Below are 14411 nucleotides of genomic sequence, written 5' to 3'. Positions count from 1 at the left end.
ATACATCTTTATGTTTTAAACAACTTTACATAAATATCAATATATCTGTTCTTATTTTATCTAAGGTTCAAGCCCTACATAAATACATAAAAAATAATATAGTTGCGTCATGCACTGATAATTGCGGAATGCCAAGAAAAAAAAAAAAAAAGAATGAAAAAAGAAGAAGAAAAAGAGGCGTCGCCAGGATCACTTTACATGACTCACAGACGTCATCGGAGAGAGAGAAAGAGAGAGAGATGCTGAAATACTGAAGGCTGTGGCAGGATCACAGTCAGTCCTACTATCAGCGATAAAGATCCTGGAAATGTTCAGGTGAGTTCATCAGTTCACATCTCAATCTTAACACAGGATCTTTAAACATCACAGATGATTACACCAGTCACTGATTTACTGCTATAGATAACAAGGCAACACCCAGTCTGCGCTCCATTAACATAATCTGAGAAAAAGAAGATAACGTACCGTTTCACACACACTGTAGCCACAAATAGGCGTTTTGACATCATTTTATTGTCATTTTCATATCTGTTTGCATCTATTCAAAGCGCATCATCAATGTTGTTGTTAGCCGGCTAATGTCAGCTAGCTCGTGGCTAGCTAATGTATCGCTACAGTCAAAACTGAGGAGTTATGGTGGTGTTGGTGGTATTTGAATAGAAATATGTCAGATGTTTTGTTTCTGGTTTTCGATACTTGTGTTGGCAGAAGATATGATTAAATATTATTTATCGTATTACGTTAGTTGTTAGACAGAATAAATAACGCCTGTCATCTGGTGCTGTTTAACACAGCGCATCACCTCATTAAGTGTTTATAAGGACCATTAAGGTAACTGAAAATCAATATTTAATTCTGTATCTTAACTGTATATTCGAGGGTCTATAGGCTGTATAGTTTAGATGTATATTTGAGCTGCATGGCAACAGCAGGTATAATTTTACATCTTTTATATGAAGGGTTATTTGTATACATATAATATTTTTTGCCATTTAGAATTTTTTTAACATCTTTCCACCTTTCGTTCTTAATTTTGTGAACACCTTTAATTTGAGGATGCTACATTTATTAATTATTCATTTTCCCTTCCTTGGCTGGCTGTGTTTGAGCAGAATGTAAATATAGAAGAGGTTTCATTAGGTGTTGACATACAATTTATAGACTGACCTCTTTTCAGTTAAACAAAAGGTAACACATCCTAATTGTAAGTAAAACAAATTTTAAGTATTTTATTAAGAGGATACCAGGTTAACTTTGATATGCAATAAGTAATTCATAAGAGAGAATTAATTAAATAAGGAAACAGAAAGAAAAAAAGGTGGTGAAGTCGGGGTGTGCCGGTAAGGTTTGTGGGTTTTAGTTGTCTGTTTAGTTGTAGATTAGAGGCTACATTGAGTCTAGTACACTGTTCTCAGTATCTTAATATCTCAATAAATATAATTTGTCTGTGATGGACTGTTTGACTGTCCCTCTGTTTCTGTTTAGGGTTGAGATCACAGTGACCAAGTAAAGAGTCATGCTCTGTCAGACAGTGACCTATAACCAGAGGGTGATTATGTTCTTGCGTGTGTGAACAGGGCACATGGAGCTTCTATGGGCTGAGTTCTATTGATTATTTGGGACAGCAGTAGTCAGAGGTGAACTGAGGTTCATGCTGCTAGATTCAGATTGTGAAATCAGAGGCTGATCGATCAACTGGTGGGTTGACACAAAAATGGGTCACATGTCTGTCCTGGTTGGGTCACGTATACAAGAGATGCAATGTTAGCTCAATAAATACCCCCCCCCCCCTTTTTTAGAAGATGATTATATTTTGTAAGGATACAATTAATTGGTAAAAAAATATATGTAAAGTTACAAAAGATTTCTAATTTAAAATAAATGCTGTTCTTTGGAACTTTATATCCATCAAAGAATCCTGAAAAACAATGTATCAGGGTTTCCACAAAAAAAAACTATTTTTTAGTATAGCAATCAAATCAGCATACTTTAATATAATGAATTTGGAAGGATGATGCGATTGGATAAATTATATTTTTAATTTGTACATTTATTAATTTTTTACAATATTTTGTTTTTTATTATACTTTTGATTAATTAAATGCAGCCTTGTGAGCATAAAAAATTTCAATTTAAAAATGTTAACAAATCTTTCAATTTTATTTTGTTAAAGTCACAGGCATGCATCAAGTAAAACTCACTATACTGCCACAAATCCATCTATAACTTGGGAGACACAACCAACTTTGACGGATACCAAAACAAACATTGACATGTTGTGTGACGTGTTCATATTTTTTTGCGTAATACTGGGCCTTTGCAGTTAACTGTAATATTCATAATTTCTGTATTTATTTTCGATTACATTTATGTTTATTTTTGTATGGTAAACAGTATTTGTGCTTTTTATAATCTTTCAGGTTTATCTGTCATGGATGCAAATATGATACCAAAATTCACCTCCAAAGACGAGGAAATTGACTTTTGGAAGGCTCTTTCACTCAAGTACAAGAAAAGGTAAGTAGCACTACAGTGAGCAGCATTGAGCGTCACTCAGCTCTCTGTTTTGTAGTCTGACACATGATAGCATTCTTTCATGTTGTCCTCAACCTTCACTATTCACATTGTCTTTTGGATAAACAAAACACTGCCTCTAATGCTGGGAGTAAAACCTATGCAACCTGTACCCTTAGATTATGAGAGCCATATCGAGGAAATCGCTGTGCTTTAAGGCAGTCACAGTAGTCTTATGCAATCCGCCACATTGGGAATTTCCTTCAACAAGTTTAGCTTTTTGTGATTTGATCTAGGCTCCCGCTGCTAATTGTACCATTGAAGAGCTCTCAGTAGCGTTGTAATCTAAAAATATTACACAACAAGCTTGTTGCTTGGTAGATTGCATGCCAAAGCAGCATTTCTTGATTCCAGCATGGAGTGTTTCAGATTTCCTTTGTGTAAAGACAGGCATTTACACACACAAATACTTGGTACACACAAGTCTGTGATTATCAGAATACTGTTTGGTTACATCTGGTTGCATAAAAAAGACTGGGGTTTGTAGTTCAAATAAACCCCTCCATCGATGTAATCCAAATAAAAGATTTGATTTGCAAATCAGCTGTTCCTTTTTTGAATGTGCACCAGCTCCTGAGCTAATTTTAGCTGTCAAACAAGTCCTCTATATGTATTTGTACAGCTTGTTAAATTGAGTTATTGTAAAAAAAAAAAAAAAAATTTAATTGGACAATTTGTCACCTGGTGGATGGGGTGAAAATCTCAATGACCTGCTTCAGCTGAGGGAACCAAGCCATAGAGATTTGGGTGATTGGCTTTTTTTGACTTGGCCAGTTAGCAGCCACTTAAAGGGATAGTTCACACAAAGTTTGAATACTCTCATTAATTACTCATCCGCATGTTGTTCCAAACCATTAAGATCTTTGTTCATCTTCAGAACACAAATTAAGATATTTTTGAAAAATCCCCAGAGCTTTCTGAGCCTGCATAGACAACAAAGGAACTACCATGTTCAAGGCCCAGAAAGGTAGTAATGACATTGTTAAAATAGTCCATGTTACATCAGCGCTTCAACCACAATTTTATGAAGCTACTAGAAACAACAAGGACTTCATTCAACGTTTCTTCCCTTTTGTGTCAGTCTCTCCCATGAATTCACAAGAGTACCACTTATGTTCATCATGATTTAAGACTTGCAATTGAAGCACTGGCTCCTCTGCGTTTCACCGACATGTGATACTGATAACTCCATCTATTCCCAGTCCAACACCCTAATCAGTACTTCAGAGCCCTTTCAAAAATGAGGTGTGATGTTGATTCTGTCCCGAACGATACATACTTTCTGCAAGTGGTCTCCTTGTCCCTGGAAAAACAGGTTGTCCTGCCCTGACTCCGGTCTCACGTGGCTATAGCATGGCTGAGCAAGGAAATATTGCCCCAATGCCATTTTTAGATCCTTCCAGACCTTAATGCTGGCTGGTGATTATATAAGGAGGCCCAGGGCACTGTAAACAAAACTGGTTATTTACAGCAGATGCAGCCTGCCCCATTCACACTGTGCTAGTAAAGGTGTCAGCTTATATCACGTTCATTAAATAATGGAATAATCAGTGAGTTGTCAAAGGTTTTAAGAGCCCAGATAGCTAAAAACTTATTGATGTTCTTGTTCTCTGCATATTTCCATTGTTAATAAGCTATAGTGATGGCCTGACTGTGTTTGTGCCATTCCCCAGATGAAACCAGGAAAGAAATATTACTGAACAACAGGCCTATATTACCTTGCATTTATGGGAAATGCCAAACTGCTGTTTTCTGATGACTTTTTATTATCATTCTGTGTGTATTCATTACTTTAGACACATCTCCTAGGTAATGGATCTCATAGCTTTTTATTTTTGTTACTTTCAGTTGAAGAGGAAAAATTAGTTGTTCCTGCAGTGAGGCTTTAATTGTAGCTGACTTATAAATAAATAAATAAATAAATACTGACCTATATTTTTGAATGAGTGTAAATTCTAATTTAAGCCACCTCTTGTTTGCCAAAGCATGTTTTAATACAACTTTCTGTGTTCAGTAGGCTGTAGTTCAAGGCATTCTTGAAGAAATATTTTATGCATGTGCCATTAGTGATAAACGGTATCTTGTTCAGTTATAAGGAGGCACAGGAGGAGTTGCTGGAGTTCCAAGAGGGGAGCAGAGAGCTGGAGACCGAGCTGGAGACACAACTGGGCCAAGCAGAGCATCGCATCAGAGACCTGCAGGCGGACAACGAGAGACTGCAGCATGAGCTCGACTCGCTCAAGGTGAGAGTGTGTGAGCTGACCGCGTGGAAAGAACATTGAAGCGAGGACAGGTCTAATGAGTGTGTGTCTTTGCGTTCTCTCTCCTGTAGGAGAAGCTAGAGTATCAGTATGCTCAGAGCTATAAACAGATCTCCGTGCTGGAGGACGACCTCAGCCAGACTCGAGGCATCAAAGAGCAGCTGCATAAATATGTCAGAGAGTTAGAGCAGGCCAATGACGACCTGGAGAGAGCTAAGAGGTCAGAGGGCATCAGCTTACACTTCACCATACATTTCACCACAAATGTATCACAGCCAGAATTATTTCCTAAAGATAATATTAAACGGCATTCACAATTTATTTAAAATCCCAAAAAAATACATTCAGAGCAGGAAATTACTCTACAGGTAAGAATTTTGTGCCAGTAGGATGCATTTAATTGATCAAATATATAGTAATTGTTACTCTAACTGTTTTCTATTTTAACATATTTCAGATGTAAGTTATGCATGTGATGGCCTTCATTCTGATATGCTGATATGCTGCTCAACAAACATTTCTTATTATCAGTATTGAAAACAGTAGGGCTGTTTAATTTTTTTGGGATATTTTGGGATTCTTTGATTAATAGAAGGAAAAGAAGAGGGATTTATTTGAAATCGAAATCCTTTGTAATATTAGAAATGTCTTTACTGTCCCTTTTGATCAATTTAATGCATCCTTGCTCAATAGAAGTATTAACGAACTTAAATAATCTTAATGACCCTAAAAATTTGAAATGCCATGAACATAGTTTCATGAAAAGTGAAACATTCTAATAAAAATGTATAAAAACTAATTTGTTTTTTGGAAATGTGCACAGTGACACATTAAGAAATGAAAATTAGGTCTGTTTTGATACTAGCTTGGTTTTAAAAAATTCTGCCCTGGTAGGTTGTATGCCTTTCCACTGTTCTGCTATTTCTGCCCAATGTAAGTTTTGTTCTGCTATGGATCGATACCACAGAGCCACGATTACATCTCTGGAGGACTTTGAGCAGAGGCTGAACCAGGCCATCGAGAGGAACGCCTTCCTGGAGAGCGAACTGGATGAGAAGGAGTCTCTCCTGGTGTCTGTGCAGAGACTGAAAGATGAAGCCAGAGGTATTCACTGACTCTCCTCTCTAAATTCTTCTTATTACAGCTAGTTCCTCATTCCAGGCTGCTCAAGATCCTGTTCTGTCTCTAAAAAAACTTTACCTGCCTGGTTTGTGGAATGAAGTCATGTTACAAACCCAGATCAGCATTATGTTCTGCTAGTGAATATTATAAATCGATATCTTGCTCTGTTACTTAATATGTGGATTTGTAGATTTGCGGCAAGAGCTTGCGGTGCGAGAGAGCCGGCCAGAGGTGATGCGAATGTCGGCCCCCAGCTCTCCGACTGCAGACAGTGACAAAACAGACTCCGCAGTCCAGGCGTCCCTGTCTATGCCAGCTACACCTCTCAGCAAGACCCTGGACAATGCTTTCACCAGCCAGACAGGTAGACGGCTACATTTCACTCTGAGATGTTTGCAGTGTCGCACGTATTTGCATGACTCACTTGGTTCTTGTCTTTTGCAGCTCTGGCCAACAGCTCCACTAATGCAGCCCTCACGCCGTCTGCCAGAATATCAGCGCTCAATATTGTAGGGGACTTACTGCGCAAAGTTGGGGTGCGTAAACACTGAAGATTGAACTTTTGATAGCTATTCAGACAAATAATTGTTCCCGCTTTTAATCATGGATCAACCATTTGCATAAATGAATTTGGTTTCTAATCCAAGTGTTTGTTCTGTTTCGTAGGCTTTAGAGTCCAAGCTCGCAGCCTGTCGAAATTTTGCCAAGGACCAGGCAGCCAGGAAGAACTATGTCACAAACGTCAACGGAAATCTGATTAACGGGGACATTTCAAATTACTCTCACTCTCTCCACACATCCTACTTCGACAAAGCGTGAGTCAGCCATTTAGTTCTGCCACAGTTCAGAAAACCCAATCAATAAACCTTAAGATGTTGATGAGCATTACCTTATTTGATCTACGCTACCCATTGTGCCCTAGAAATCTTCCTGATTTCTACTGAAAGCAGTTCACTTAACAACTTAATTTTCTTTTATGTATTTAATGTGAAGCCAGAAATGGAAGGCAGTTTGTAGGATAGTGTGTTTGACTGTAATTATGAGTGTAATGATACAGGAGATAAATTTCTCTCAGACCTCTGTGTGTTTCTCTCCTCAGCAGAAGAGAGAGGGTCATTTTCCCTGCGTTGCTTCTGGGTAAATGTTCCGACTAGGAGTTTAATGTGGGGGTCCATGCATGCTGGTTAACAACCCCCTACATAGAGTACTGTAATCCACTAGGTTAAGATCATATCATCTCCACTAACATCTTGGTGCTGGCTCAAATTGTGTGTGAAGGTGCACTCCATAGGTTTGCTCAAGTGTGGTTTATTTAACTAAATGTGAGAGAACTGGGCCAGTGTTTTGACTCTTAGCTGAAGATTCAAAACATTGAATCATGGCAAAAAAAGTTACAATTAAATTTATGGAGTTCACCGTGAGTGCTAAACGAAGAGTTTCTCTCCTCATCTGTCTGTGGGTATGAACTGAATTACAGGATTAGACCGTCATTAGTTTGATCACGTTCATTTTTTCTTTTTAAAGTCAACATGAAACAAGATTTGCAACTCTGTTTACTCCATAATATGACCTATTTCTGCAACAAAATATTCAATGAGAAAAAATGTATTGGGTTACCTCACTGATTCATGTGAATAAGAGAAAAGTAGACAATGCTTACACTGTCATTCACAAGTTTGGGGTCATTAAGATGTTTCTGAAACACCAAGGCTGCATTTATTTGATCAAAATACAGTAAAAACAAGTATTGTGAATATAGACTTAAATTAATAGCTTTTTATTTCAATATTTAAAAAAATATAATTAATTTCTGTAAAGGCAAAGCTGAATGTTCAGTAGCCATTTCTTCTGTTTTCACTGTCAAATATTCTCCACAAATGATTTGAACATGCTGATTTAACAATAACAATGTTGGTAACAGTTGTGCTGCTTAATATTTTCATGGAAACTTTTTTTCAGCATCATTTGATGAATAAAAATACAAAAAAAGCATTTATTTGAAATAAAAATGTGACATTAAATCCCTTTAGCTCAATTATATTTGGATACTAGCTTACAAAAATAAATAAAATAAATTTCTTGCAATTATTTTTCTTCTTCAGAATGGTAGTGTATCAAAACATACCAGAAGAGTTGCAGTAGCTAATCCTGATAATTGTAAGAGGGGTCAAAAAATGTGAAATCATCTGAAAAGGAAAGTTCTAAAAAAAAAAAAGACAGATTATGATTTTTTTATATATATATGAATCAAAGGATTTATGCATATATATTTATATATTTTAATTTCATGTTGACCTTAAGCATGTTCTTAAAAATATGAAGCTTTATTGCCATTTAATCATTTGTGAAGGCAAATAAAGAGTCATCTCAAGATTATGAGGAGGGCAGGGTTTCTTGAAGATCTGCAGTGTTACGCAGCTCCCTGCAGTGCTGAATCAGAGAGTCCTGTAGGAGAGGTCGTCCAGGGTTTGTGTTTCTGCTGCGTAAGACCCATCAGATCTAGAGATGAGCTATCAAAGAAGGATGACGGGCCTTTGCAGTCTTTAGTACACTTAAGTGATTTGATTTTGTAATGGTGCAGTACACATATTATATTTGTGTGTTTCAAGGTAACATGAACAGACACAGCGAAGCATAGCTGATGGATGTCATCCAATTACCTTTGTACTGATGGACAGTAGAGTGTTTGTCTGTTGTGTCTCCGGGGGCCGTATTAAGTGGTCTAGGCTGAGAAAATCTACAGTTTCGGAGCTTCTGAGTTTGTTCTGCTTGCTTATCTACACCAATTCAGCTTTTCTACGCATATTAACTTTGCATTTGGTTTCGGGAAAAGCCTGTTTGTGTTTCGTAGAGCTATTTTGTACTAAATCCAGTCTAGTTTATCCAGCTGGTGTGGACTGAAATAAATGCTAGTGACGATTCTAACAGTAGTGTGAATGGTCTGATGGCTTGCATTGTACAGGGTTTTAACCACAGTCTCATGTTTCTCTGAGCACAGCAGGACAGTGAACGGTTTGGACCCGGGCGCCGTGACGAACATCACAGCTCCGCCGCGCTCCAACTCTCCATCCAGCCTGGTGCTCAGCGTGTGACCCTCAGACACACACAAACTCCATTACAACCACTATACAGCAATATACCAATTCACTACTTGAGACTACAGTGGGTTACAATGCAGTTAGTAATGGTAGCCCTACTGTAGCAGGCAACATCTCATACTACTCTCTGCGCTGCAATATACTACATTTTACTGCTGAAGTACTTGTTAATAGTTCTTAAAAAGTGTATAAACCCATCTAATATATTTATGGTTACTGCTAATTTAGGTATAAGCATATATGTACATATTTAATTTAGTTTTCTCTGTTGTTTGCAAATGTGATGTCTTTTACCACTGTCCAAAAATGTATTTATTGCTACAGTGTTGGATGGCAATGTATGTGAAAGCTGAAAACAAAGGGAATTTATGTTATTAATATATGTTGAAGGAGAAAAGATGATGAAGGGTGGAGATTTGACTATCTAGACTTACACGTGCACTTATATGTCATGGAAACTGGTTTCTATTTTTATCCCTGATGTTTTGTATTGGTTCACAAGGTCATTTTATTTTGGTAGGATCTATAGTAAGTTCTAATGTGTGCCTGAGATGGGTTGACTTCCCCCTATTTTTGTCCCCTGACATGTTGCCTGGTGTAAGTGTGAAACATCTTTAGAGTTGCACACAAAAGGTTTGTTTTGGTTCCAGCTGGTTTGCATTTTAAACACTGGTTCGGTTATATTGACAATCGACTGTTGTAGTGATACGGTGTGACGACTTTTGCAGGTTGGTTTCACAGCCTCATAGTATTCGTTGGAATATCCATAACTTATTTTTCTCCTTGCTGTGAATTCCAAATCTTATTCATTTTGGTTAGTGCAATGTGTTCCAAAAGCACTTTTTGTTACTTTTGCTTGCTCAAATAAATGCTAGTGTTCTCATGAGTCTGTTATTGTATCAAAACAAAATGTTAACTCTATTAGAAGGACTTGAGAAAAAGGCTTTTATGTCAGCCAGACTGAGCCAGTGTAATTTTAGTATTTATTAATATTTCAAAATATTTTTTGTTTCATGTTTCTTTCTAACTTTAGTAATTAGTAAGTTTAGTTATTTTTAAGTTGTAGTATTTTATGTGCATTAAAAACACTTTTATTTGGCTTTATTTAAAAGCTATTTAATTTAAGTTTTAGTATATAAACTTTCAACATTTATACATTTTTAGGTTTATAAACATTGAAGTATATCTATTATTTTTATTTCAGCTTCATTAAAATGACAAAAAAAAATTTAGCAGGCTTAATTAACTTTAACACTGATGCCAACTGCCGTGTAAGGAATTTAGAATAATGCTTTATTGTTAACTGCACAGTGTAACAATTTTTTTACTCATAATTTCATAAATGTATTAATAAATCGTTTTAATGGTACATTAAATATTTGAAAAACTCAGATTTATTTATTTTTTGCCTTTTAACTGGTGAATAGCATTTTTAATATTAATAAATTGTTTGGATTAACCATAAAATGATTTTTTTATATATACATAAATACAAAATTAGCTTTTTGTCAGTGGCAGGAATGAGGCACATACATAGCCTACATTTGTTTGGCCCATTCATATTTACCATTCTAATCATCTTGCAAATCCAGCTGTTACAGCTAAATATGATCCAAGCAATCAATTCAAATCATTGCTTACTCCATCACTTATGGACTTTCCATGCAACTATGTCCCATTACAGCAATATCAGATACTCAAGGAAAAAGTTTTATAACACTCCACAAATCCTTATTGGCAAAAAATGTCCCATGTTTTGTTTTCTTCAGTGTTGTTTTCATGTGGGTTTCCATTCAGTCATCTCATCTATCCCCTGCACTCTTCTTCTCTACAAGTTCATCCATTTGTTTTTTCCTTCTTTCCAGCACCTCCAGCCGTTTTGCCTCATTGCGGGATCGTTCCTGCTCTCTGAGATCTGTCAGGTCCTCCATGAAAATATGCCTTCATGCAAAAGGCAGAAAAATGATATGAATGATCAGACCTCACAAAGAATGCTTGCAGGCAGCACTATAATGATGCATGCAACTAAATCTGAGTAACGTAATTGCACTTCAAATGTGCAGTAACCAACACAGATGACGTCATTGTAATTTTTTGTATTGAATTTCCATTTTTTTGTTCATTCATACCCCCATTAAGAATATCTTACCAATCAAATAAACCTTTTACAGTTAAAGTCTTCGCATTATTGGATTAATTACTTTATATTTTATGATGTATCCGCATATGTTTTGTCAGGACTCGTTTTCACACAGCCAAACGGAACAATATTGTGTGTACAAACACTAGTGCTCTACAGATCTGCACGTTGTGTCAGTGCCAAGGGGGTGTTATCTCACCTGTTCAGAAATGCTGTGGCCAGACCAACAAGCAGTGTCCCAAAGAGAATCGGCTTTGTAAGGCGCTTTCCAGTGGACAGTTTGGACTGGTTCATGCTGAAATATATAGTCTTCGTGTAAGCAGACAGACAGAACAGCAAAAGTCTCAGTGAAACCTCTGACCTCCACACGGATGAATATACACTGCTGCACACATATGATTAACTCCAAGCAGTACTTCCGGCTCGTGCGTAAATAAAATCACTCAATTTATTTGTTATGTCGTCTTACGAAGCAGAAGGGATGTTCTGAATAATATATTTTACACAGTGAAATGTTATGTTATACTTTACTTATATGCAAATGTATAAGAGAATAACTTAATAAACTCAAAGAAACCACAAACGGCGGGGGAAGTATTTACTGACGGACCAGCCGATGCGAAACTCTACGGCTGTCTTTTGCGTTACACTCTTTGATCAAATCATGATATTCTGGATTAAATGTATTTGTATATACAATCCGTAGGAGACAGACAGTTTCTGTAGATATGAAACTGAACGTTTCGAGTTCATAGCGGAAGCACGAATTAATTTCATCAGTGTTATTCCGCTCAAGTGAGTCGCTTTTGCCTCATTCCTTGTCTTTATTGCTGTTATTATTGCCATCTAACAGTATTTTAAAACTTTATACGGTGTGAAAAGCATTTTCTATATGATGGTCTGTTTGACTTGTCAGTATTACAAACTGATGGTCCACTTCTGTCGTATCAGTATTGTGAAACAGAGTGGATTAGTATCACAAACTTTGTTTTATATGGTGTAAAGTTAATAAAACGTCATTATCACGAATGTTCCTGTAATAAAGTATTGTAATATGGTATTTTTTTTTGTAATACAGTATCTATTTATCTATACTGTGTGATAAAACTGCCTTTTCTATATGTTGGTCTGTCTGTCTGCAGGTGTCAAACCCATGTTACCCATGATTCATCTGTGATGGCAGGAAAGAGTCATTTCTCAGCGTCTGATCGGTTTGAGTATTTGCAGGGTCTGGTCACAGAGTTCCAGGACACTGACAGTGAGGGTATGTCACTGTTTGCAGATGCACTACATTTTTATATATTTGAGCTTGAAGCAGTTTACACATGTTATGTTCTTATACTTGACAGACTATAATCAGTACAAACCCGATTTCAAAAAAGTTGGGACACTGTACATATTGTGAATAAAAACAGAATGCAATAATGTGGAGGTTTCAAATTTCAATATTTTATTCAGAATACAACATAGATGACATATCAGATGTTTAAACTGAGAAAATGGATCATTTTAAGGGAAAAATAAGTTTATTTTAAATTTCATGGCATCAACACATCTCAAAAAAGTTGGGACAAGGCCATGTTTACCACTGTGGGGCATCCCCTCTTCTTTTTATAACAGTCTGCAAACATCTGGGGACTGAGGAGACAACGTTGCTCAAGTTTAGGAATAGGAATGTACCAGGATCCTTCTTCTACGCAGCCATGATGTTGTAATTGATGCAATATGTGGTCCTTAGATGTACATTTAACTTTTCCGGCCTCTTATTGCTGCCTTTCCCAACTTTTTTGGAATGTGTAGTTCTCATGAAATCCAAAATGAGCCAATTTTTGGCATGACATTTCAAAATGTCTCACTTTCAACATTTGATATGTTATCTATGTTCTACTGTGAATAAATTATAACTTTATACGATATTTTTTCATTATTTCATTCCTTTTTTACTCACAATTTGTACAGTGTCCCAACATTTTCGGAATCGGTTTGTACATACAGTAACCGTTTACAGCTGTCTTTATAATAAAGGTATTATATTGTCTGAAAACTGTCTCATCATTTGTCTTTTCACTTCTTGGCAGAGGCTAAAGAGCAAGTGCTGGCAAACCTGGCCAACTTTGCCTACGATCCATCCAACATGGAAGCACTGCGACTGCTGCAGGTCACTGAGCTCTTCCTGGACATGCTGACAGAAGAGAATGAGAACTTTGTGGAGTTTGGAATTGGTTCGTATAGCTGTTATAACTGCTGTTATAATCTATTCACATGAACCAACGAACTGTTTGAAATCTTACAGGTGGTTTGTGTAACCTCAGCATGGAGCGGGAGTCCCGTGATCAGATCCTGCAAAGCAGCGGAGTCCCATTAGTGATATCCTGCCTGTCGAGTAACAGAGATGAGACGGTTCTCTCTGCCATCACTACATTAATGAACCTGACCACAGCAGCCTCGCGCTCAGAGACCACAGACAGTGCTGTGGTGCAGTGCATGCTGCGCTTCTCCCTCACACAGAACCCGCGCCTCAGGAACCTGGCGTCGGTCTTCCTGGAGGACTACTGCACACAGCAACAAGTGGACAGGGCTCGAGAGGAAATGCAGGGGCAAAGCCAGTCAGCGGTGGGCATTCCACTGCCAAAGGACTGAACACTTGATTTTGAATATAGTTGTTCCTGGACAGTTTGTAAATGCTAAGATATAAAAATAAAGCTTATTTTCTTAATAAATATGGTCCGGCTTCAAATATGAAAGTACACACGTAAGTACAAACGTAATATTGTGAAATATTATTAAGATGTGAAATAATATTTTTCTTTTTTAAGATACATTAAAATCTAATTGATTTCTGTGATGCAAAGCTGAATTTTCAGCATCATTTCTCCAGTCTTCAGTGTCACAGGATCCTTCAGAAATCATTCTAATATGCTGATTTATTATCAGTGCTGGATACTGGTGTGCTGCTTAATATTTTTTTTTTGGAACCTGTGATACTTATTTCAGGATTCTTTGATGAATAAAAAAAATGTTAAAAAGAGCATTTATTTAAAATATAAATATTTTTTAACAATATAAACTACAGTTCAATGGTTTAAGGTACGTTCATTTATATATATATATATATATATATATATATATATATATATATATATATATATATATATATATATATATATATATATATATTTTTTTTTTTAAGAAATTAAAACTTATTTGGCTTGGATG

The 14411-nt window shown here is 36.6% G+C and overlaps 2 protein-coding genes and 1 long non-coding RNA gene across 8 annotated transcripts; 2 read left to right on the top strand and 1 right to left on the bottom strand.

Moving 5' to 3' along the window:
- The first annotated feature begins 187 nt into the window (after positions 1-187).
- ndel1a (nudE neurodevelopment protein 1-like 1a) lies at positions 188-9941 on the top strand. 6 transcript variants are annotated; one of them, XM_026276349.1, is made up of 10 exons: positions 188-315; positions 2421-2517; positions 4664-4817; positions 4907-5055; positions 5803-5939; positions 6148-6321; positions 6402-6493; positions 6624-6772; positions 7060-7094; positions 8959-9941. In XM_026276349.1, exons 2-10 carry the CDS (start codon positions 2432-2434, stop codon positions 8964-8966), a joined length of 984 nt encoding a protein of 327 aa, XP_026132134.1. In that variant the 5' UTR covers positions 188-315; positions 2421-2431; the 3' UTR covers positions 8967-9941. The 6 variants fall into 6 exon arrangements, with proteins under 6 accessions (XP_026132134.1, XP_026132131.1, XP_026132133.1 ...); XM_026276346.1 differs by having other exon boundaries at positions 8956-9941; XM_026276348.1 differs by having other exon boundaries at positions 7057-7094.
- A 386-nt stretch (positions 9942-10327) lies between these two features.
- On the bottom strand, positions 10328-11979 carry LOC113111540 (uncharacterized). The gene is made up of 2 exons (XR_003293327.1): positions 11395-11979; positions 10328-10996 (listed from the first exon to the last, which is right to left on the bottom strand). It is a non-coding gene; the product is annotated as an uncharacterized LOC113111540 (long non-coding RNA).
- Positions 11933-14065, top strand: armc7 (armadillo repeat containing 7). Its single transcript, XM_026276350.1, has 4 exons — positions 11933-11990; positions 12338-12459; positions 13274-13417; positions 13489-14065. Exons 2-4 carry the CDS (start codon positions 12372-12374, stop codon positions 13833-13835), a joined length of 579 nt encoding a protein of 192 aa, XP_026132135.1. The 5' UTR covers positions 11933-11990; positions 12338-12371; the 3' UTR covers positions 13836-14065.
- The last annotated feature ends 346 nt before the right edge of the window (positions 14066-14411 follow it).

This window comes from Carassius auratus, chromosome 12 (genome assembly GCF_003368295.1).
Source record: "Carassius auratus strain Wakin chromosome 12, ASM336829v1, whole genome shotgun sequence".
NCBI lineage: Eukaryota > Metazoa > Chordata > Actinopteri > Cypriniformes > Cyprinidae > Carassius > Carassius auratus.
This window is presented reverse-complemented; position numbering and strand designations above follow the sequence as displayed.